Consider the following 24,394-nt stretch of genomic DNA (forward strand, 5'->3'; position numbering starts at 1 on the left):
AAAATTATTTTATCATCCATATTATTCACTCATTGAATATACACACAAATGTCACAAAATAAAATTCACTAGGAATTAATTCCAGTATCATGGAATAACTTGGATCAAATTAAAACATGTAAGTAAATGGGCAGGACTATAGCAAGCTGCCTTATTTTAATAAGTATATGATTCAACCACAAATTATGCAAAAGGCAAAATAATAAAGAGGGCTCCCTTCCCTAGCTAAACCCAATCGACTTGCCTTCTTGCTTCCTCTGAGAGGCTGACTGTGACTCCCTTGCCTAGATCATTCTTGTGACTACTGGCTCATGATATCCAGTTACTTTTCCTTACAGAACTTAAAATTTTACACTTATTTCTCTGTTTGTTTAAGCCGGAAGTTCTGTGTACACCAAGATATATGCAGCTGTAGCACCTAACAGGATAGGACTTCACATATATCAATAATTTCTGAAGGAATAAGGTAGACACAAAGAGTGGTATACAGTCTCTGTGGGATAAACAAAGACAATACGGCCCTGACCACAAAACAGCTGCCAGTGCCTAAGCCAAAGCTTTAAATACCACAGTTAAAAATGTAATAATCTTAAGAGCCCTAATGCATTTCAGCATATTTGCACAATCTAGTAATAAAAATAAAGAATGCTTCTGTCCTAAGAAAGATACATTATCTGAAAAAAGAGAATCCTAATAATCACTGAAGACTTTGTAATACATATGCTAAATAAAAATCCTAAAGAATTAAATCCAGCAACTTATTAAAAAGTATGAAGTCCACATGACCATGTAGGATACACCTCAGAAAAGCATTAGAAAAACTTTTGTATGTAAACAGACAAATGGAGGGGGAAGGTACATGACTTTCAACAATACTTAACATCCATTTCAACTATTCATAGCTATTCCCTATAATGTTCTTAACAAAAACTATATACATCACAGAAATTTAGTCTCTTGGTGCAATTATCCACTAAGCTTTAATGATATCATGTCTAAAAGTGGTAACTATGTCACTAAAAAGAAAGTGCTTGTACTTCTTCAGGCAAATTATGGGTGATTTCAAGCCTATCTCTAAATATTTCCAAATATTACTTCAGACACAACATGAAAAGCTTTGGAAATGTGCTATGTTCTATTCTCTGAAAAATTAAGTTATACCTTCATAATAATCCTCCTATTCATAATATTCTAAGAAATGTAGTGGTAGTAAATTCTGGAGAACTTAACACTAGTGAATCTATTTCTTCCTGTATTAGTTTATCAGTCCAATCTTTTCTCTACCACTCCCCACCCACACCTCTGCTCCACTCAGCTGTGTATGTGCCCAATCCCCACCCACGGATCACATCTTTGTTCATGTGGGGCCCCCCAGCACACAAACACATGCATATCTAGAATTGCACTCCTTACCCCCCTTCACTATTCAAAGGCTCTCTCTCCTTTAAGCCCAAGGTAAAATTCCTTTCTTCATGAAGACCATATGAGTACCACTCATCTGACCACATAGTAACACTGGTATTCCTAAAGTACTGTATGTTTTACAACGTACTTTCAATACCATCACTTAATATACAGTTATTCTCACAAAAAGTTCATTCACTTAGTGCTCATAAAACTCCCCGACCATTGGCATTATTTGTTCTCATTTTACTGAGGAGCAAAGATAGAGAGCAGCTATGGAACTAGTCCTCAGACACGTGGTATTAATCCTGTAAAAACCAGAAAGCTAGCTCTTACAACTACAAGACTAATGCTTTTCCAACTACCCCAATGCTTTCTCCCATTTAATTTTTGTCTAATTTTTCTATGTATTTTTATCTTCTCTTTACTAATGAGTTGAAGGACCAAAGGGTACATTCACCTGTATTCTCTACAACACCCAGAACATGGCCAGGCATATAGAAGGTGTTAACATCCCAGATTCTATCTACCTCATTTGTCTTACCTTCTCCAAGAGAAGTCTCAGAAAGTAGCGAAAAAAAAAAAAAAGAAAAGAAAAGAAAAAAGCAAAAAGCATGAAAGACATGAAAAGTGGGGACAATAGCTAGTATGCTGAAAATATATTTAAAAAAAGGAAAGGAATGAAAACAAGTTTTACCCTAAAACAAAAGTAGCAAATGCCTTAATTCTTACTTTGTTCCATCTTACCATTCCACGTATAGAAATTACAAGAAATCCCAAGGCTAGGAGAATGGGAATATAGGTAGAAAGAACCAAGAGATTAAAATTCTAGGTAGAGTAGAAGGACTTTAAGACCCTGGGATGTGTGAGGTTTCAGGAGCCTCAGCTTTTGAGAAAAGGGCTGGTCCGGAGACCAAAGTCAGTAGAGTAAAGCTCCATATAATGAGTATTTTAGGCTTTGTGGGCCATACGGTCTGCCACAACTGCTCAGTTCTGCTGTGGCACAAAAAACAGCCACAGATAATATACAAACAAATGTGCATGCTTATGTCCAATAAAACTTTATTGACCACTTAAAATTTGTCACATTTATCAAATGTTCTTTTCACTTTCAGTTCTATTTTCTGCCTAACTTAACCAGAACACTTATCACCCCATGGCAGCTATTTATATCCATTTATAAAGGCAGTTTGGGTTGTCATTATGACTTAGAGGCACTAGTGACAAGGGTTCATGGATGTTAACATCCAGCAAGCAAGGGGCAATCCTCACCAACAAAGACCTGTCCTGCCCAAAATGCCAACAACACTGTTACTGAGAAACAGGGTGGCTTCCCCCACCACGCCCTCCCACCCCCACAAGCCACTTACATTATCACGAAGTACAAATGAAACTAAGCAGTTCGAGATGACACTGACCATCACTCACTCTGTTTTCTCTTTTCATTAGGCAGCACGTACACACAGATACACATACAAACATTGACATGTGCAAACACAGGCACACAGATTTCAGGGCAAAATAAAAATGTCCATTCCACCCCCTCAATTATGCTGCTTTTATTTTGAAGACATTGTCACGGCTGGCAGCAGAGGCTTTGCTAAGTGAAATGTGCTTTATGCCTACAGGACACACAAAGGTTTACAGACACAAGTGAGCTGTTCTCCACTGGCTAAAAGGAAGCAGCAACCAGTGGGCATCTACTTCACTGTCATAAGCTTATTGAATTCTCTCTCCTCCCTCATTTTTCATCTCTTTGATGTACTTCTCCTACAAATAAAGGGTAGCACCACCCAGATCCTCCATTTTGGGATCACAGGAAAGTTGGCACCCAACAAATCAACGGTTTCTTATAACTTCTAAGCATATCGCTTAATTCAACTTCAGCTTGGAACAGACTGAACAGACACAGCCCTGCTGCAGCTGTTGGATAGGAAGCATTACAAGATAAAAACTTGGTTTAAAGTCACTATGGTTAATAAATGACATTGATTCCGCCAGTTTAAAGGCAACCTTAACAGCATGCTGGCGAACTAGCACAAGGAAGGAAGCAAAGAGAATGGGCCCAGGGGTTGCACGAGGGCAGGGTGAGGTAAGCCCTATGCTGAGGTAAAGAACAGCTGGTGATCAAGCCAAGTAGGTTAGCACACTCATTTATCGGACAGAAATGTCAAAGTGTTTAACTACTTTGCTCCCAATTAGATTCCTAATTTACTATGGCTTCAAGTTTAATGAGCTTTATAGTTATCAGCTTGTTCATTTGATAAATATTTATTAAGCATCTATTCTGGGCCAGGTAGTATTCTAGGTACTGAGGATGCAGCATTCAACAAGATATAAAACGACCCCTACTGTTTTTCTAGATCTTATATTCTAGAATGTTTGCATGCAGGAAGAAGGCAGAGAAAGACAACAAACCTAAGTTAAAATATGATGAGTGCAGATAAAAAAAAAAAAAAAAAGTGGAGGGATGTGAAAGGCAGTGACTCCAAATGTGTGGTCAGAAAAGACCTCTCTAGAAAGGTATTTTAGCTATGATCTGACTGACAAAATGTGGTCAGCTAAGATATGAGGAAAGTTCCATTCCAGACAACAGAAGAGCCCAAGCCAAGGAAAGGCCTAACACCTCATTTTGAAGAAAGAAAACCAGCATGGTTACGGCAGCAGGAGGAAGGAGAATGAGAGGTACAAGAGGCAAACTAAGCCATGATATCTTAGGAAGTAGGAGGCCATGGTTATGACTGTGGCTTTAATTACATGTGTGATGGGGAATCTGTAGAGTTTTAATGCAACACATAGACACAATTTACATTTTCAAAAGATCAATCAGGCTCAGAGAAGTATAAGAATGAGCACAGGGAAACAGGAGACTACCTGAATGATCCAGGTAAGAGATTAGTAGTAGATTAGATGACAGCAATGAAAAGAGAGAGGATAAAAAAGATTTAAAATATACTTGAAAAAAAAGAGAAGGGCGCCTGCATGGCTCAGTTGATTAAGCAGCTGCCATCAGATCAGATCGTGATCCCAGAGTCCTGGGATATAGTCCTGTGTCAGACTCCCTGCTCACTTTCCCTCATTCTCTCTCTCACAAATAAATAAATAAAATCTTAAAAAAAAAAAAAAAAAAAGAATATGTTTAAAAAATAAGGTCAACTTAACCTGGATATTAGGAACAAAAGAAAGAAGAGAATCCATGATGACATCTTAGTTTGGGTTCCATGGGAAACAGAGCCTAAAGCCTAAGCTTAGTCTTTTTGGGGAGTAGGATCCAAGGGAAGCAAGAGTAAGGGTAAAAAAGAGAGTGAGGCAGGAAAGAGAATAAATATAAGGCATCTGCTAAGCTGGCAATAGCTTCAAAAACAAACAGATGACTGCTAATCTTGTAGAACTTCTTCAGAAGACTGTATAAAACCTGTGTGTCTTGGAAACTGTCCAGTGAGTAGAAGAAGGGAAAATAATCTGCAGACTCCCTTCAATACTCTGTCTCCCACCAAATTCTACCCCACGTTTTAACCCCTCCCATACTTCTCGGTGTGTGACCCACTCCCTTCAGAGCATCTACAAGTCCAATCCGGCCAGTGTCAAGGTGTGATGGTCTCGGGTTGTCATTTAGGACCATAAATGTGGGCTGTTTGGTCTATAACAGCAGCAGCTGCTTCCAGGGCCTAATGGCCATAAGAACAGCAAAAAGGGCAGGCAGTTGGAAGTGACTGGGGCTGATTAGCTCTTTACTGGCACATAAACCAGTGGAACTGACTCCAGGCTTTTAGGCTTAAGTAACTGGGCAAATAGTGATGCCTTTTACTGACATGGGGAAGACTAAAAAGTACCAGATATTTGAAAGAAAAAGCAAAGTTCTGCTTAGTACATGTTCAATTTGAGATACTAATTAGACATCCAAGTGAGTATAAAGTAAGCACTGGAGATTTAGGAGTCTGGAATTCAGGTGGGAAGACAGCACTACAGATACACTGTCGGTAAGGAGAGGGTACTGAAAGCACGAGACTATATAAGTTTAAGAAGGGAAAAAATAGATATAGAAAAGAGAAGTACTGCCTAAATACTATGGCCTACCAATATTTAGAAAATGAACACAAGAAGAGGAAGCAAAGATTAAGAAATGGACAGTGAGGGACACCTGGGTGGCTCAGCGGTTGAGTGTCTGCCCTCGGCTCAGGCATGATCCTGGAGTTTCGGATTGAGTCCCACATCAGGCTCCCTGCATGGAGTCTGCTTCTCCCTCTGCCTATGTCTCTGCCTCTCTCTCTGTGTCTCTCATGAATAAATAAATAAAATCTTTAAAAAAATATTTTAAAGAAATGGACAGTGAGACAAAAGAAAAACTGTGAGCGTGGTGCTGGAGATGAGAGAGCAGTGTATTCAGGAAGACAGGGGTCAACTATGCTGAATGATGACAAGGACAATGAATGAGAAAAGAGACATAATGTCTGGAGGTTATATAACCTTCACTAGAGGGGCTGCAGTAGGCCAGTGGGAATAGAAACGTAATGGATTAGACCCAGAGGATGATTCATCAAGAAATGGAGCTGGTGGTGAAAGGCGAATGAAGAAATGGTGGGGCATGTGCAGGCAAGGGAAGCTTTTTAAATTTTTATTTTTTTATTTTTTTATTTATGATAGGCACACAGTGAGAGAGAGAGGCAGAGACACAGGCAGAGGGAGAAGCAGGCTCCATGCACCGGGAGCCCGACGTGGGATTCAATCCCGGGTCTCCAGGATCACACCCTGGGCCAAAGGCAGGCGCCAAACCGCTGCGCCACCCAGGGATCCCCAAGGGAAGCTTTTTAAATGGCTGTTATCAAGATATGCTTGTACATCAGTGAGAAGAATCCAAAAGAGAGGGAGGAACAGATGACATCTAAATGAAGCTCACAATCATTAAGTAGATCCATGCTGAAGCCAATAAAACGCATGCCACATGGCCAGACTGCCCTCAGATTCACTTTGGTAGGTATACTTTTCTAGACAAGAGACAAAATTCATGGTAAATTCTAATTATATTTCTTCTTCACACATACACACCAATTCCCACAGAGAAAACTGGACATAATCAAATATCACCATCTAGTGGCTGAAACCTTGAAAGCCAGCCTATCAAAGTTGGGACTCACACTGTGACTCTGGAAAGGTTTATCCCAGTTAGTAACAATTCTAGAAAAAGGTGTCTGAACAAAATAACTTGTAAAAAATCTTAATATTACATGAAATGTACCAATCACATATAAAATCCTAAAATATAATATCTGGAGTACATCTATCAAATGTTTCCCAGGTGCTAGGTGACATGTTAAGTTCTTTTTACAAGGACTTGCCTTTTAATTCCCCAATAGTCTGAGAGAAGTCTTACCATTTGACACAGGAGGAAACTGACACTTAAAAAGTTAATGATATACCAAAGGTTATACAGACAGAAATAATAGGATCTGAACAGAGGTAAAATGACTTCAAAATCCACACTCTTAATCACTATACTCACAATACTGTCCCTGTAAATCATCAAAATTATGTAGTGTTTAGATAGAACACCAGTTTTTGGTTACAAAGAATCATAAAGGTAGAACTTCAAATCTTAAAAACCAAGGGCACCTGGGTGGCTCAGTGATTGAGCATCTGCCTTTGGCTCAGGTTGTGATTCCGGAATCCTGGGATCAAGTCCTGCATCAGGCTCCCTGGAGGGAGCCTGATTCTCCCTCTGCCTGTGTCTCTGCCTCTCTCATGAATAAATAAATAAAATCTTTAAAAACTATTCCATTGTAAACCAAAGTTTTTCCAGAGTAGTTAGTAATGAAGTAAACCAACAGCAGGAGACTCCGAAATGCTAAAGAACTGTGCTGCCTTTGGAGGAAGGATGACATTAACATACTTGGATTGGGCTACATTTCATGTGTCCAGATAACACTCTAAGGGCTAAATAAAACTAAATAAGAAAATATTCAGTGCAAAAAAGATAGAGGAAAGAAAGAAAAGGAAGGAAGGACAGAAGAAAAGAAGAAAGAAAATCACAAGGAGGCAAAGGCTTGTATCCTAGGAAGTAGTAGCTCTCTCTCCTTCATCACCTTTCCTCCCTTCCTCCATCTCTAGCAATTCCTCCAGAATCCTACTTCTCTACCATTCTCATGATTAGTACTCACCCCAAGTTCAAGGTGTTCCGTATTTTGATGCATTTAATCCCTACCATCATTTTATACAAAAAAACAAAAAACAAGGTGACATGATTTTATACACAATTTTATAAAACTTCTGAGATGCTAACTTGAGGTAAATTCTAACTTGAGAACTGGGAATATGTGCAACTGCAAAGTTCCCCTCCCCATTTCCAGACTGGGGACTTCTACCACTGCTCCCAGAGCATAGGAAGTAAATTAAGAGGCTAATACATGACCCTGAGACCATGACCTAAGCCAAAATCAAGAGTTGGATGCTAAACCGACTAAGTCACCCGGGCACCCCTGATTTTTTTTTTTTTTATCAAATGTACTGGAGTATAATTTAAATGCCAAAACATGTACCCATTTTAAGTATCCTCTTCAATGAGTTTTTAAAAATGTACACACCTAGGTAGATACTACAACCATTCACATTAAAGAACATTATTATTATTATTTTAGATTTTATTTATCTATTCGTGAGAGACACAGAGAGTAAGAGAAGCAGAGACACAGGCAGGGGGAGAAGCAGGCTCCCTGCAGGGACTCCCTGCAGGGACTCGATCCCGGGTCTCCAGGATCACGCTCTGGGCTGAAGGCGGCACTAAACTGCTAAGCCACCAGGGCTGCCCAAGAACATTATTATTAACCCAAAAAGTTCCCTATGCCTTTCACAGTCAACCCATCCCAATTTCTAGTTCCAGACAAACACTATAGATTACAGTCCCATTTAGGGATTTACATAGATAGAATCAGACAGTGTGCCCTCTTTCTTTTTCTCTGAACATAATGATTTTTGGATGCATCAATCACTCCTTTTTCATCACTCAATAGGATTGTCACTACAGATTAGATCTGTCTTTAGAGAGTTTTACATAGATGAAATCAGATAATATACATTCTTTGATTTCCTTCTCTGAACATAATAATTTTTGGATGCATCATCATTCCTTTTCATCGCTCCATAGGGTACTACCGGATGGATATGCCACAATTCATCCATTTACCTGCTATGAACATTTTGATTGTTTCCACTTAATGGCCACTGTGAATAAAACTACTAGGAACACTGTTAGATAAGTCTTTCAGTGAATATATGTTTTCCTTTCTCCTGAATAAATATCTAGGAGGGAGTAGATTGCTGGATTGTATGGTAAGGTGTATGTTTAACTTTACAGGAAACAGTCAGACTGTTTACCAAAATAGTAAAACTATTTTACATTTTCATGAACAATGGCTGAAAATTTGAGTTGCTTTACATCATCACTTGATATTGTCAGTCTTTTCAATTTTAGCATTCTAGTGGTTATGTAGTACTATGCTGTGGTTTTAATTTGAAGTTTTCTGGTGACTAATCATGCTGAGCAGCTTTTCATGTGCTTAGTGGCCATTCATATATCTTCTCTTGTAAAGTTTTAGGTCAGCCTTTTTAACTATTTTTTAACTGGCTAGTGTGTTGCCACTGAATTGTGAGAGTACTTTATACAGTCTAGGAAAATGTCTTATATCTATTCATTATAAATGTTTTTCTCAGTCTGTAGCCTGAATTTTCATTTTCTTTTTTTTTTTTTTTAAGATTTTATTTATTTATTCATGAGAGACACACAGAGAGAGGCAGAGACATAAGCAGGCTCCCAGTAGGGAGCCTGATACAGACCTCGATCCCAGGACTCCGGGCCTGGGATCACTACCTGAGCCAAAGGCAGATACTCAACCACTGAGCCACCCTGGTGCCCAAATTTTCATTTTTTTAATTATGCCTTTTGATAACCAGAAATTTGAACTTGGATCAGCTACGACATAAATATGAGTCATTTCTGTACCTTACATTCTTTTCATGATCTGTAGATGTCCATTCTCACACTATTAAGGCACAGCATTCAAGAATGTGGTAATGAAATAAAGTAGCCTAAGTTCTCTACATATTTTTTTGTTCCATAAAATTGTTTTGGCCAGTCTAGATTCTTTGCATTTCCATATGAATTTTAGTATAAGCTTGTCAATTACTACAAAATCAAGCCTGCTAGAATTTTTATTGGAATTACATTATGTTTATAGTTCTATTTGAGGGTCTGATAAGTGACACAAATTGTTCTAAGTGCTGAATACAGAGTAGAAAAGTCAAAGTCCCTACTGTCCTGAAGCCTACATTCCTACAGTAGGGAACCAAACAGCATATAAACAAATAGCTAAATAAGTGTGTAAGGTAACTTCAAAAAGGGAGAAATGCTAAAAGTTAGAAAAGGTTGATGTGAGGAATTCAAATGGGAAATGAGCTCAGAAAGGGGCTCACAGAGATGACAACATGTGGGCAGAGATCAAGAGGACAAGAACATAGACATCAGAAAACAGAAGATAAGACTTTTCAGAAAGAGCATCATAGGACAAAGTTGTATAAAAACTGTTCAAAAACACAAGGAAGGACAGCATGGCTAAAACGTAGTAGAAATGAGAATGCTTAGAGATGAAGCTGATTCAGAAGACAGGGACTGAGGTTTTGTTCGTTTTTTTTTTTTAATTTAGCTTCACTATTCCTCCTTATATTATTTTTTATTCCTCATATTACTTAAATCAAGTTTAATATTACCTTAGGCCTTTTTAAACTATATTTCTATTTAGTTTTGGCACAGCGTAGCCAAACTGTTCAACCCACTAGATTCCTTTTATTCTGTTTAGTTATCTTCTAAAGCTGTGTATATATTATTCCAAAACAAATGCTGACCAGCAACAAACTCCATCATTTCACAGTGTTCTCCATTCAAAATAAAACACCCAACCCAGCTGATTTTGGTGAAATGACTCAATGTTTTGACATGCAGGCAGAAAACAAGAGTTATTTTGTTTATCTACAAAGTTGCTATCTCTCTTGTACCACAGGAAATTCAGAGGGACTCCCATGGTAATAACCAAATTGCTTTTTCCTCCTGCACACTAGTGTGGTCTAGAGAAAAAGGCAAAAACAAAGTTAATGAACTTTTAACAGGCATTTACAGGAATTTCTAAAGATGTTTTATGGATGTTCTGAAAGTGATTTCATAAATGTGGAAAATTTATAGTGGGTTTTCTTCTGACTAAGACAGAATGCTCAATCTTGCACAGTTTTACAAAAAAACTAATACCACATGTAGAATTCATAATGTAACATTAGGCTGTTAATTGCGCTTGATTGATATTTATTTTCCGTAATTGTTTTCCAATCTGAGGTGCTAATATACTATAGTTTAGGCACCATTTGATGTTTTATATAAATATTAAAATATATTAATAAAAGATTACTCCAAGAATCAAAAATAAGAACAGACCTAGAAACTAAAATGTTGTTTCCTCAACTCTGACTCATTCATGACTAAAATGACTGACAAGGAATCTTATAACCACCCTGACCAATTTTAATTAAGGAAAAAGAAAAAAGAAAAAAATTGCTTTTTGTTCAGTACTACTTTTAATTTCTCAAATGTTTCATTACCACATAGAAGATACCAGTCAAAAGCACACAGGCCTGATTTTAGATCTCTAGGTGAGCTGAAGAGTGTTCTGTCCTAAACATAGACCTATTCAGATATTACTCCCGCTGACCATACATATACCTTCTCAAAATCATCCTTAATGCAAAAAACAAACAAACAAACAAAAAAACCACTCCTCGTGATGATCAGTATAATTCTTTTTTTTTAATTTTTTAAAAATTATTTATTTATTTATTCATGAGAAACACACACACAGAGGCAGAGACAAAGGCAGAAGGAGAAGCAGGCTCCATGCAGGGAGCCCTACGCGGGACTCGATCCCCGTTCTCCAGGATCACACCCTGGGCTGAAAGCAGTGCTAAACCGCTGAGCCACCCAGGCTGCCCAGTATAATTCTCTAATATATTTCCTTCACCAAGGATAAATGTTTCAAGATTTTTATTAAAATATGACTTTCAGCAGATACTAAACACAGAAAACAGATATAGGCATGAGATCTTTCAAATGGCTCCATTGACGACAACCTGATGTTATTTCCTCTCAATATGATACAATAGAAAGTGCAAACTTGATTATTAAGTATTCTTGTCAAAAAGTTAATCGGAATCTAAATCAAATCTCCACACTTCAGTTTAGAAGAAATGCATGAGATAGAGGAACCAGTTAAATGACATCCATAAGGGAACAATCAAATAGAAAACTGGTCTAGACTCTTCAAAAATGCCAATATCATGGAGGATAAAGTAGGGGACCTAAGTAAACACTAGAGATATAACAACCAAATGAAATGTATGAGCTCTGATTGGATCCTGGTTTAAAAAAAAAACTGTAAGAGACATTTCAGTGAAAATTAGAAAAATCTAAATATGGACTGCATATTAGTGTTTAGTAAGAGGTATCTTTTATTCTTTTAAGTAGCCTTCCTGCCTAACATGGGCTTGAACTCACAACCTAGAGATCAAGAGGGATATGCTTCACTGACTGAGCTAGCCAGATGCCCCCAAATATTTTTATTCTTATAAAAAGCATGCTAAATTAGGAGAGAGGTGTCATTATGTCTACAACATACTTTGAAACAGATCACAAACAAATTGTAAATTTACAATTACATACGTCAATGTATGTGTATGTTGCACAGAAACAGATAAAGCAACTATTAGTAATTTTTGAATCTAGATAGAAGGAATACAGGGCTAAACTATTCTTTCAACCCTAATATTGATTTGAAGTTTTTGAAAATAAAAATGTCCTTCTCTACCTCTAGGTTATAAAGATATCCTTCCATATTTTCTTTCATTCACTGTGTAGTTTTACATTTCACACTGAGATGTTTTTTAGCTCTGTAGAGTCCATCTTTGTATGTGGTATCAGGCACAGATCATTTTCTTTGCCTATATAGAGAATTCCAGCTTTCTCTATAGAATCTATGAACTAATGGGTCCAGACCTCATTGATTTGTGAAAGAATGATATTTGGTCCCACTGAAAGACCTACCCAGAGACAGGGGAAAAGGAACATGAAAGTAGGAAAAAAAGGAAAACGGATAACAGTGAAGGGTGATTAGGAGAAGTATAAGAGCTTAGCTGAGGAAGGGCTGAGGATAAATGAAACTACTATCAAATTCCTGTGCACCTGCATTTATTGAAGTATACAAAAGCCAATGGAAAAGGATAACTGAACACCTCCTAAAAAAAAAAAAATACATGCCATCAAAGTCCTTCAGGAAACATCTAATTTGTCTGGTATATATAATAACACAAGGACAAAGTTTCCAGAAATTAAACTATCTCCTACCAACCAATAACTTGGATTACATTTTACTTAGCGTTTACTCTTCTTCAGACAGAACAAAAATGACAGCAAAGCAGACATTCCAAGCATCTTAAAGACTCTTCTACAAACTTTCCGATTCCAGGAAAATGTTTAAAGGTGTCTTTAAAACTTTTATTTATCTGATTAATTTAGCACCCAGATCAGATGTTTAAAACATGAATTAACAGATTCTTAACTCTTCATCTCCTTACTGACAGCAATGTAAACTGTTCTCCATAAGAAAACTCTAAAAACATACCTTTTATTTTCAGCCAAACTAGCTCCTTCATCCTTCAGCTGCTTACTTTTCTCAGCACAGCCCTCAAGGAGAATTTCTTTCCTACGTTTAATGGCATGAAGCCAGTTTCCTTCTTCATTCTCAGCTACATCCTTCTCATCGGCAGCTTCAGCTTCAAATTGCTGGGAAGTGACCTTCGAGACCTTCTCACCAATTTTCCTCTTCCATCCAAAGGAAGCCATTCTGGAAAATTATTTAAAAAACAGCTTTAAAATTCAAACTTGGCCTTTTGTAGAAGTTCCCCACATTACAGATCAAAATGGGAGAACAGAATGAGACTGTCACCACTTTTTAAACACCTAATTAAGTAGTGGATCAAAGCAATAGTCAACAAAGGGTGCTAACATCATAAAGAAAGCCAACTGGACTATAGTATCTCCTGGTGAAAGTGCCATACCACCTATGGAGTACCTATGAAGGTCAAAAATTTTGACCTACGAAGTCAAAAATTAATCCTGAATCATATCAAGCCTACCAAATTCTACCAAGTTATAAGAAACATGTGACATAGATGAGCATGCTAGATAACACATCAGAGATGAAGACAGCAAATAACAAAAACTAAAGAAAAATAAAACTGGTTTCGGGGATCCCTGGGTGGCGCAGCGGTTTGGCGCCTGCCTTTGGCCCAGGGCGCGATCCTGGAGACCCGGGATCGAATCCCACATCGGGCTCCCGGTGCATGGAGCCCGCTTCTCCCTCTGCCTGTATCTCTGCCTCTCTCTCTCCCTCTGTGACTATCATAAATAAATAAAAAAATTAAAAAAAAAAAAACAAAAACAAAAAAAATAAAAATAAAACTGGTTTCTTCAAAAAATAAACTTCCAGGGACAAAGAGAAAGATGGAGATAAAAAGAGACTTCAGAGACATACTAACCAAATATAATGCATGCATCTTGTTTAGCTCTGGACGTCAACAAACCAATGAGGAGGAAACATTTATGAAATAATAAGGAAATTAGAACACTGATTTGATATTAGATGATATTAAGGAATTACTGCTATTGTGGAAGCCATGATAACAGTATTATAATCAAGTTTATAATAAGAATGCTTATCTTTTAGAAATATATACTAAAATATGTCACATGAAATTATATGATAACTAGAAATTGTTTCAAAGTGATCACCAAGGGTAGGGATGCAAGAGAGGAGAAATACAGATGAAAAGATTGCTCTGAGCTGATAACCAATAAAGTTAGGTGATACGTACACAGGATTCCTTGTACTTTCCTTTCTCATACACATTTGAAATTTTCCACAATAAAAAGTTTTTAGAAGAGCCAAACTTGGTAAATAACCTAATTCACAAGAAAACTATTAGGTGAATTTAAAAGGTAACAAATGTTAAACTGTTTTGTAAATCAAAAGAAAGGATAAGAAAGAAAGGACAATTGATGGAACAATATTAAAGAAAACCAAAGAAACATTCATCAAGTATTTATTTAGAGAAGGGATTTACTGAGGGATCCAAGAATTCTTAGTAGTTACATGGATGTGCTTAAAGACATCGAGAAACTCCTGGAATTGTATGTAAATTTTTTCTATATCTATGTGCATTCTGGAGAAGGGTACCTAACCTTTCATTCCATTCTTAGGGAGTCTATAACCCTGAGGTGATTATGATCTATGGAGTAATCAACTAGGGGGATAAGGAAAAGCAATGAAGCAGAGGTCTTTATAAAATTATCAAAGAAGGGCATTGTGAGAGTAAAGGAGAGAGGAAAAAGAAATAGTGGATAGGTTCTAGCAGATGTCAGGTCTTCATTACTGATGTGCATGGCTGAAGTAAAATATAAGTCATCAACAGAAGAAAGGGGACAAAAAAGGAAAGGTGACTATGAAGTTATTCACATGGAAAGGCCTAAGATAGTGGCAGAACTTGGAGGGGTAAGAAAATTACAGGTCATGTGCCTAAGTTCCTAATGAATACAAGGAAGTTTCAATAAATTACAGCAATCAAGAAATACACAGGCAGATATGGGTGAACCACATATCTGAGAAGAGATTGCTCAAAAAGCCTAGAGGAGTAATGGATTATAAACTACACTAGGGAAAGGACAATGCCAAACTCTCTCCCCAGACCCATTATAAAATAGGAGAATGAGTTCCCTATGTTTGAAGATGATTCTAAAGAACTTAGGGGAAGAATCAAGAAATGGCTCAAAATGAAGTGTGGTTACTATGGAACAGAAGGCCCGAGGCACAGAGTGAAGACAATGTAAGAGAATAAATCATTAGGAAGGTCTCGGTAAGATTTCAGGATAATCTATCTCGATCAGAACTCTTGTATTTATGATATGATTGTCCCTAAAGGCGACAAGAATGAGGACGATCACATTTTTCTGGCTTCAAGTTTCCAAATGGAACTTTGTTTCTAAATCATCAATGTGAGGAACCAGGTAGTGTGGGAATCCTGTTAACAGAGGAAAACCTGGTGCATTCACTAAAGGCAAACTACACTAGAAATCACTGGTCAGGTCTACTTATTATTGGGAGCAGGGGTTAAGGTGGAGAGGAAAGGAAAAAGGAACAGAGAGACCCACATATATTTTTCAAGAATTAATAGGTAATCAGACTCCCATTACCCTCGCTCATCCTCCAATCTAAACCATTGTTCTAAATGTCAAAGACAGGTACAGGCCAAGACCCCAGATGGTGGTTCTCAACCATATATGAAAAAGCCACACACAACACCGCCTCAGGTGTTTCTGCCATCTTCCTTCACCAATCCTTTAAGCTCTTCTAGAGAGCAGAGGCTGCGGACATCAGGAGAGAATGATGTCACAGGAGTATAAAAGGCCTGATGACCACTAGCAATTGACAAGTTTAGCCTTGAAGAGAGCGAAAAGAGTACATCCACGCTATTGAATGAAAAGTAGACAAGTTCAGGGGTAGGGGGAAAAGATAATGAAGGATCTCACACTCCTAAGCTTCACATTTCCCAGAGAAATAGGCAGCTAGTCATCTGCTCCTGGTAAACAGAAAAGAAATAGATCTGGGTACTTGAGAGGAACAGAAAAGTTCCGAAATAGACACTACAGAGAATGGAAAAATGGGAAACGCAGCAATAAGGGATGAATAAAGATAGTGGTGCTAAGGGCCCACTGGGGCTGAAAGGCATCAATCTGTTACCAAGGCGATTTGCACAGCCTTGTACTTTCTTCAGAATTGTCTAGAGACCACAAAAGTATAGTCAATACACTCCAGAATAAGTGCTATTAGAGAGTAAACAAAGGATTCTAGGACTTCAGTGGAGACACTTGAGGCTTCCTGGAGGGGAGGCTGAGAAGTTTTAAAAAAAATAAAAGTTAGGGCAGCCCGGGTGGCTCAGCGGTTTAGCGCCTGCCTTCAGCCCAGGGCCTGACCCTGGAGACCCCGGATCGAGTCCCACGTCGGGCTCCCTGCGAGGACCCTGCTTCTCCCTCTGCCTGTGGCTCTGCCTCTCTCTCTCTCTCTGTCTCTCATGAATAAAATCATTCATAAATAAATAAAATAAAATAAAGAATAAAAGGCTAAAAAGTGACTCCTAGGACATCTGCAAAACACTCTCTAGCCTGGAAAACTTAACACTCTCAGAGTTGATTCCGATACCTTAATTAGTGTAAGTTTATTGTTCCTCTAAGGTTATCTGAACGTGAAATTGAAACTTCGTATAAATAAGACTTATCTGAAAAAAAAAAATAAGACTTATCTGAATCTACCGTTGGGTGCACAAGGCACCTACTAGCCTTTACTTTTTTTTTTTTTTTTAACTCGGACAAGAAGTCGTAGGGGCCAACCGTAATCATCCAGGTTTCACGTTCAACTCAGGAAACAACACAGATTCGTCTCATAGACCTGAGGGCTCATGAACACCCTAAAACTCCACACCGTGCCGTGCTCTACGTTCTTTGGCCGGTACGACCCCGACAGCGGGCATTCGAATTACTGTGGGCGCTGGACAGTTCCCCGGCCACGCGGCACGCGCGTCTGTCCTCGCTGCACCGCAGGACGCAGCGCCCAAGGCGAGAAACCACCGGGTGAACAGCGGCAGGAAATCGGAACAGCACCTCCGGGGCCGGGACGGCTTCGGAGCGGAGAGTCAAGCGGCAGCGTGCCCGGAAGTGTCACCGCGGAGAGACCCGTCTTAGCGAGCTCCCGTGCGAGGCTCAGGAAGGCGGCCCCGGGCGCCACCTCCCGCCGCTGAGGGCCGGGCCGGGCCGGGCCGCCGCTCCTGCCGCCGCGTCCGGGAGGGCCCGGCCCCTCGGGATCGTGCGTCTCGGGAGACCCACCTTAGCGTCCCGCGCTGCCACAGCCCTGTCGGGCCGCAACTCCGACGCCTCCAGGCCCCTCGTCCCCTCCCGGCGAGACCCACCAGCCTCCTGCTCCGGCCCTTCCTCCGGCTCCCACCGCAGTCGGCGGAGCCCCAGGTACCTGCTGACCACTCCCCTGGTCCCGTGTTTACATTGTGCTCGCCCTTTGCCCACCGGAAACGGAAACCAACACGCCCGACCTCCCAGCGGCCTGCCTTTGGTGGGGGCACAGGTCTCCCGAGAAACCGGCCTGGCCGACCCGGGGCGTCGGAACCGCGCAGAGAAGCGGGCCGGGAAGAGGCGACTCTCGGAGCCCTACCGGTTGCCGGGTTGCCAATCCCGGTCTCCGGACCACAAAGCCCAGAAGCCACTGCGGCCGTCCGCACGCCCGTTGCCTTCTGGGATTTGTAGTCTGAGCCACCGGGGCCCGGAGCCCCTGGCGCGCGGGCGGCCGCGGGACGTGAGCGCGGGAAACTACGGCTGCGCAGGTGGAGGTGCGCACAGAGGGAGGCAGCCCCCGCCAGTCCGCAGGTGAAACAGACGAGGCTCCGGGGAAAGGGTCTGGGGGGTGAGGGGGTGGGAGGGGGGACATAGCACTGGATATAGTGCTTGGTGCGCAGTAAGCTATGTGAGGGGATAGAGCATTACGACAGAACCTTGCCCTAAAGGACTTTACAGCCTAGCCAAGGGTCTGGCCAGACGCAAAGACAAGCACATCTCCACGGGGAAGGGAGGCCCGGGGTGCCACTGTAGGCTTCCCGTAGGAAAAAAAACAAGTCAGCTGGGCCCAGACGAATTTTAACTTGAAAGGAGCTGTGGTGTGTGTCTTGCAAATAATAAAAGTGGGGAAATGGAACACAGGGAACTGTCAAGGAAACGGAAAAATTAAGATCATTAATTTATCGATGTAGCTATCCTGTGCAAAGGGAGACCGTCTTTGACCAGGCTTTCTCAATCTCAGCATCGCCTTTCAGACTGCATAATCTCCTATGCGCCGTAGGAGGTTTAGCAGCATCCCCGGGAATCTACCCGCGAGATGTCATCAGCATCCACTACCACCAGCTGGGACAACCAAAAATGACTCCAGCCATTGCCAAATGTCCCTGGAAGAAAAATTGTTCCCCTCCCCCTACCCCATGGAGGACCGCTGCTTGTGGAACAATGATTCTCCAAAGTGATCCTCAGGCGCTGGAGGGTTGCCAAGACCTTTACAAAGTATTTTCGTGTTGACAGGAAAACATCATTTGCCATTTTTCACAGTGTTGACATTGCCCTGTTAATAGAAAAGCAGTGGTGGGTAAAATTGATGGCAGCTCAGCTGGAAGCAAGGCAATGATACCAAACCGCGCTTGTCACTGTACTCTTCACCATGCTCATAGTACCCCCCCCCCCAAAAAAAAATCACTCAAGAATATCCATGAAGCAGTAAAAATCATTTTATTAAAATGACCCTTGATAGTCATAAAGTACGTCTGCTGTGTGTTGGCATATGATATCTCAAGTAAAAGCACTTGTGAACTAGATACATTTTTGGGGAATACAACTCTTATTTTAGAAAAGCAACCAGCTCTCCAGTTTTTCAGGCCTTATGAAAATGAACAGAGCCTGTTACTTCAAGAAAAACAATTGATGGTGTTGCCAATAATATAGTCATATCATAGAAATATATAGGAGCATATAACTTATGATATTAATTATAAAGGACACAAAGGTAGAGGAATATTTCTTAATATGCGTGGGGGTCGACACGTCTATGTTCACTGCAAGCCTAAAACAGGAAAATTTATAAGTCTTTTAAAATATATATATATCCCCCCAAAAAATAAAATAAAATATATTATATCTCCCTGACAAGACACTCAGAGCAGGATTTACGCCTGTGGTCACATTCTTAGTGCTTGGTTCACAGTAGCTATTTGAGGGGATATAGTTTGGAGAGTGAATAATTAAGTGGAGCTTGAAGTTGTACCGCTTTCTAGGGTTCTTTCCTAAAACTCCAATAATTTTACTCTGGTAAAGGCTACCTCCAACACTGAGTTTTCACACTTCACCCACCAATTCCCTACTTACTTTGGCCTGTGAACTTAATGTACCTAAATATATTTAATGCATTTCCCATGCTGTTTATTGACAATATGATCATTTTCCAAGTTGCTATAAATCCTCTAAATTCATCATAGTTAACACTTATTGGCATTCACAATAAATAGAACAGTCTATTTGTCTACAGTAGAACAGTTCAATAAGTATTGATTTTTTCAAACGAGAATTTATTATACAATTTTATACAGTCAGGGTAAAGAAGTATCTAGAGCAATTTATAAGTTCCCTAAAGAACAATCTTATGTGCTATTCATAACATTCTTTCTTTTTTTTTTAAGATTTTATTTATTCATGAGAGAGAGAGAGAGAGAGAGAGGCAGAGACACAGGCAGAGGGAGAAGAGGCTCCATGCAGGGAGCCCGATGTGGGACTCGATCCCGGGGTCTCCAGGATCACACCCCAGGCCAAAGGCAGGCCCTAAACCGCTGAGCCACCCAGGCTGCCCCATAACATTCTTTAGTACTGTTTTCTTTTGTTACAATTGTCAAACTATCTTAAAGATTTAGAATGCCAACAATCTAGCACAAGCTCTAACAATCCTGTTTGGAATATGAGATTTCATTATAATTGAATTCTAACAGTAGTGGAATTCTAACCAAATCCAATGTTTACAACCAAGGAAAACTGGTAACCACTTAGGCTTTTATTGCATATATCTTAATATTTTGTTCAGGTGGTTAATTTTTAGATGAAATTAAAAAATCAGCAATTTAGCTGAGACAATTATTGTTTAAGTGTTAAAATCTATTTAAGCACCATATTTCATAGACACATTGTCAAAAGGTGCACAGGTGATCAGCTATGAACAGGTGTTTTAGCTTTCCCTGGAGTTAAAAAAATTAAGCACAATGTAACGTGAAAAGTGTTTTTTATCATCCATTTTCTAAATCAAAGTATTTTAAATTATATACTTAAATATACCCAAATCAAAACATACATGGACACTTCTCAGAAATACTTTACTACAAAGATTGATTTCTACCCTATTACCAATTTATAGTTGTATGTGGAACTTCATTCATTTTGTCAGAAGAAGTCACCATGAAAATGAGATTTCTGCTGTGAGTGGAGAAGATGGACTGGAGATAAGGGGAAAGAGTTAAAAAACACACATTTGTCTTTCATTCCAAGGGTGCCAGTCAGAGCACAGATGCAGAGTTCTACATCTAGCCACAGTCCATCAAGCATTCATTCAGTGTGAATGGTAGCACTCCAAGGTCAAAAAGCAGGGAACGGAGGATAGAGGGTGAGAGCACAGGACTTTTGATATAAATCATTTAAAACTCTGAAAAACTTACAAAAGCATTTCAAGAGAAAATATAATCAAAGTAAAAGCAATGGAGTTTATTTCAGCGAAATTAAATTAGATATATTAAGCTCCCATATCCCCCAACCTGGTAGAAAAGTTCCTCTCTGTGAGAAATCACTTATTTTAATGGCAAAATTTTTACATATCAGTAAAATCTGTTATATTTAAAACTATGTATACAGTACATTTCTGGCAAAAACCTTATACATCTTTCAGTTGTCGAGACAAAGTAAAAATATGGTTGCATAAAATCACAAAAAATATAAATTGCTGAAAAGATAATAAAAAAAGATTAAAAATCCTTTGCATTGACTCCCTTATATCATCAGTTAGTAAGAATTTGCAAACTACAATAAATTTTTGAAAATTCTGATGCAACCTTGACATTTTCAACCAGAAGTTGTCATTTCAAATATCCCAGCTTAAAAAAGAATTTACTGAAATAATCTGTGCATTTATCATACTATTTGTACAAGTGCAATATTTAAATATCTTCAAAATAAAATTCAGTAACTAAAAGGAATCACAATAACTTAACAAGAAGCAAAGTTTACAAAATTAACAATTTTTAGAAGGTCCGATTTAATTGGTTCCTCCTTTTGTTTCCTCACCCTCAATAACAGCTTATACAGACATTATGATGATGTTTTAGTTCTATATACAAATCTGTAACCTTAAAAATACAGTCTTCTGTTCTTAACATCAGGAACATAATGCTGCATTTATAGACCCTACATCAAATCAGTATCCCCAAAACACAGGGCCACATACAAGTTATAAATACAGTTTTGAACTTATTATTTAAATTGAACTCCTATTACTTTATACAGCTTCTAAGTTGAACAGAAAAGCCCTGAACAAAAAGAAGCACAGTATTTCTTTTGAATTCAGTGCAAGTTTCTAGGGGTGCTGGAACCAAATCTACAACTACAGTTAACTACACAAGTTATCAAGACTCTTGAGTACATTACCATCTAGTTACATAGGTGCTCACTGTATTTGCCAAAAACAGTTCTATAATACAAAGGTATTAAAGGAGAAATATGGTAGCTCTTTTGCAATGGAAAAATAATTGAGACCAAAAAAAAATCAATGCTTGAAGTTAAAATAGTATAAGGCAATTATGGGTGCTAGAGTATCTTTTATTTCTTATTAGCATACACATGACACCAATTTTAACTGAGATGACTTTAAATCTTCATTTACAACTGTTATGGAATGCTACTACTGGGAAAAAGGAAAGAGCAAGGAAAAGAAAATATAGATCTTACAAAAAGATTAATTAAGCATCTTTAGCAGTTCCTAGAATGCTACTTTTTAAAGTGATTAAAATCCAAAATAAATGTGACCATTAGAAGCACTAACTGATCTGTTCCATATTTTATTGAAATAATGTTGTTATGCAGACATAACCAAATGCAATGTGTAAACTTTCACTGAATTCTGTAAAAGTATTTGCAGGACAAATGGGAAACCTAAATATGCATGATTAGATGACATTAGGGAATTAGTAATTTTATAGTAGTGGTATTTTTTTTAGGAAAATGTCATTATTTTTAGGAGAGGCTTGAAGTGTTAAGGGTGATTAAGTATGTCAGCAACATCCAAATGGTTCAGGGGAGAAAGCATACACACATACACACTTCTGTATCTATATACATATATAGATATAAACCAATCATGGCAAAATGTTAACCAGTGTGGAATCTAAGTGGTAGATACACATGTGATCACCCTACAGCCTTTCAATTTTTCTGTTTTTAAAAATGTTCATGATAAAATTTGGGAGAAAAAGTCTTATCTGAGCATTTAAACAGTTTGTAAGAAATGTTCTGTGTGCTAAATCAATTTAAAAGATACATAATTGAATGACTAGAAATTTTTTATATACATTCAATACTGACATGAGCAGCAGAATTTGAGATTGACAAAAACATGATTCATTAAAAAAAAAACACGATTCATTTATAGTATATGCAACTCAGCTCATGACAAAAAGAAATTTATGTACAGAATATAGTGAGACAAATTGTAAGATTTACCTAAGTGCCTAGAGTAACTGAATATATAGGTTCTGTGTGTTCTTGGACTTACCAAGTTACAGAGAAGATTTTAATTGTGTCTTATATCTCTGATGTGCTTACCAGATACTAAAGAATATTAAAGGAGGAGATATGGAAGATCATCCAGACATGACTACTGTCGGAAGATACTTGTTATTTAAGAAAATAAGGAGCCCCCAAAACAAAACTTCCTATAAAGGTCTCTGGGGATTCTAAGCAAATATTTATTGAATAAATTTATGAAGCAGTTATATAACATATCGACATATAACAATATATGAAGGCCTTTATGGTAAATTAATATTCTACAAAGCCCTGTATACACTAAATATAAAATAGCCAAAAATCAAGTGAGCCTGAGAGACCTATAATTCATTGTGAATATTACATTATGCTATATGCCTACTGAACAATGAACAACAAAATTATCTTAATTCATTTTTGCACATTAGGCTTTTAACTATGAATCATATTCCAATTCCTGTGCAAACTGCATTCCAAAAGGCCAATCCTCAGTTATAATTATGTATAACTTGATTATAAATGGAAGCATTTGGCTAGGATTTATTATGCATGCTTATTGCTATCAAAGAAATAAGCAAAGTTTTAGGTTTACTGTGCAAGAATTTTAATTAGATTTGCACACATCTCAAAAAATTCTATTGTGTGACTTCCAGGTCTTGGAGTTAAATCAACAGGAGAAGAGTCAAGTGAGGTCACAGATGAGGTAAGAGAAGCTTCTGAGGATTTTCCTTGAGCCTCAGCATCTGAATCATTCCTTTGGCAAGATCGATAGTTGCTAACTGATCCCGATCTCTGTGGAGTAGCAGTCCCTGATTTGGCTTCAGTAATTTCATCTGGGCAAAAAAAAAATTTCAATGTATTATAATCCATGACACCCCCAAAAAGTTTAATAGTATTTAATTTGCTTCTTTGAGTGAGACCACTGACCAGCTATCAAGACCATGTTTATTTTGAATTTTTCTGAAATAGAGGTGATGAGTCTGTGTTAAACCACTTGCCTTTTTTTCCCTTTATGTATTCTTCCATGTATTCTGATGGCTAATCAAGATTGGGTACAGTACATAGTTATTCATCAGTCTTGCAATCCAACGGTAAGAGCCCAAAAAACTAGTAACATGGGTTTCAATAAACATCCTTCCTTACCAATAAAAATTAATCCCTCTATATTAAAGTCATAGAATAAATGCACTTAAAATTTGGCAATAATCTTGGAAATCTCCTCATCCAACTATTTGTTCTATTGATAAGAAAACATAAATCCCAGAAAGTGAAGTGACTTTCCATAAAACAAGACAAATGAACAGAGAGATAAAGCTAGAACCTGAATCTCCTGTCATTTTAGTGCTTTTAATCTCCCACTTTCTCTTCATATTTGATTTAAGATCTCACAAAAGAGCCACGATTCCAACGAACAGCAATCAAGAAAAAACTAAAGTTGGGAACAGAGTA

The 24,394-nt window shown here is 38.5% G+C and overlaps 3 protein-coding genes across 9 annotated transcripts in view; 1 reads left to right on the top strand and 2 right to left on the bottom strand.

The window, feature by feature from the left end:
• The window catches only part of TTC33 (tetratricopeptide repeat domain 33), a 34,751-nt gene extending 17,165 nt beyond the window's left edge, over nt 1–17,586 (bottom strand). The window contains exons 1-2 of the mRNA XM_041747573.1: nt 17,426–17,586; nt 13,113–13,334 (exon numbers count right to left, since the gene is read on the bottom strand). Coding sequence (XP_041603507.1) covers nt 13,113–13,333 — 221 coding nt within the window. The 5' untranslated portion in view covers nt 13,334; nt 17,426–17,586. The remainder of the gene's footprint in view (nt 1–13,112; nt 13,335–17,425) is intronic.
• Nucleotides 17,002–18,908, top strand: LOC121486964. The gene is made up of 3 exons (XM_041748469.1): nt 17,002–17,113; nt 17,182–17,977; nt 18,358–18,908. The coding sequence occupies exons 1-3, from the start codon at nt 17,002–17,004 to the stop codon at nt 18,674–18,676; spliced, it is 1,227 nt and encodes a 408-aa protein (XP_041604403.1). The 3' UTR covers nt 18,677–18,908.
• Nucleotides 18,909–20,872: 1,964 nt separating this feature from the next.
• Nucleotides 20,873–24,394, bottom strand: part of PRKAA1 (protein kinase AMP-activated catalytic subunit alpha 1) — a 36,772-nt gene continuing 33,250 nt past the window's right edge. For all 7 annotated transcript variants that reach the window (XM_041747567.1, XM_041747566.1, XM_041747572.1 and 4 more), the window contains one exon: nt 20,873–23,778. In XM_041747567.1, coding sequence (XP_041603501.1) covers nt 23,534–23,778 — 245 coding nt within the window. In that variant the 3' untranslated portion in view covers nt 20,873–23,533. The remainder of the gene's footprint in view (nt 23,779–24,394) is intronic.

Source organism: Vulpes lagopus, chromosome 3 (assembly GCF_018345385.1).
Source record: "Vulpes lagopus strain Blue_001 chromosome 3, ASM1834538v1, whole genome shotgun sequence".
Taxonomy (NCBI): Eukaryota; Metazoa; Chordata; class Mammalia; order Carnivora; family Canidae; genus Vulpes; species Vulpes lagopus.

Coding starts and splice junctions, on each gene's coding strand:
- LOC121486964 (XM_041748469.1), top strand. CDS start 17,002: ATGAACACCCTAAAACTCCACACCGTGCCGTGCTCTACGTTCTTTGGC. Junction 17,114..17,181: donor GACAGTTCCCCGGCCACGCG/GCACGCGCGTCT, acceptor CCGGGTGAACAG/CGGCAGGAAATCGGAACAGC. Junction 17,978..18,357: donor CAGCCCCCGCCAGTCCGCAG/GTGAAACAGACG, acceptor TTATCGATGTAG/CTATCCTGTGCAAAGGGAGA.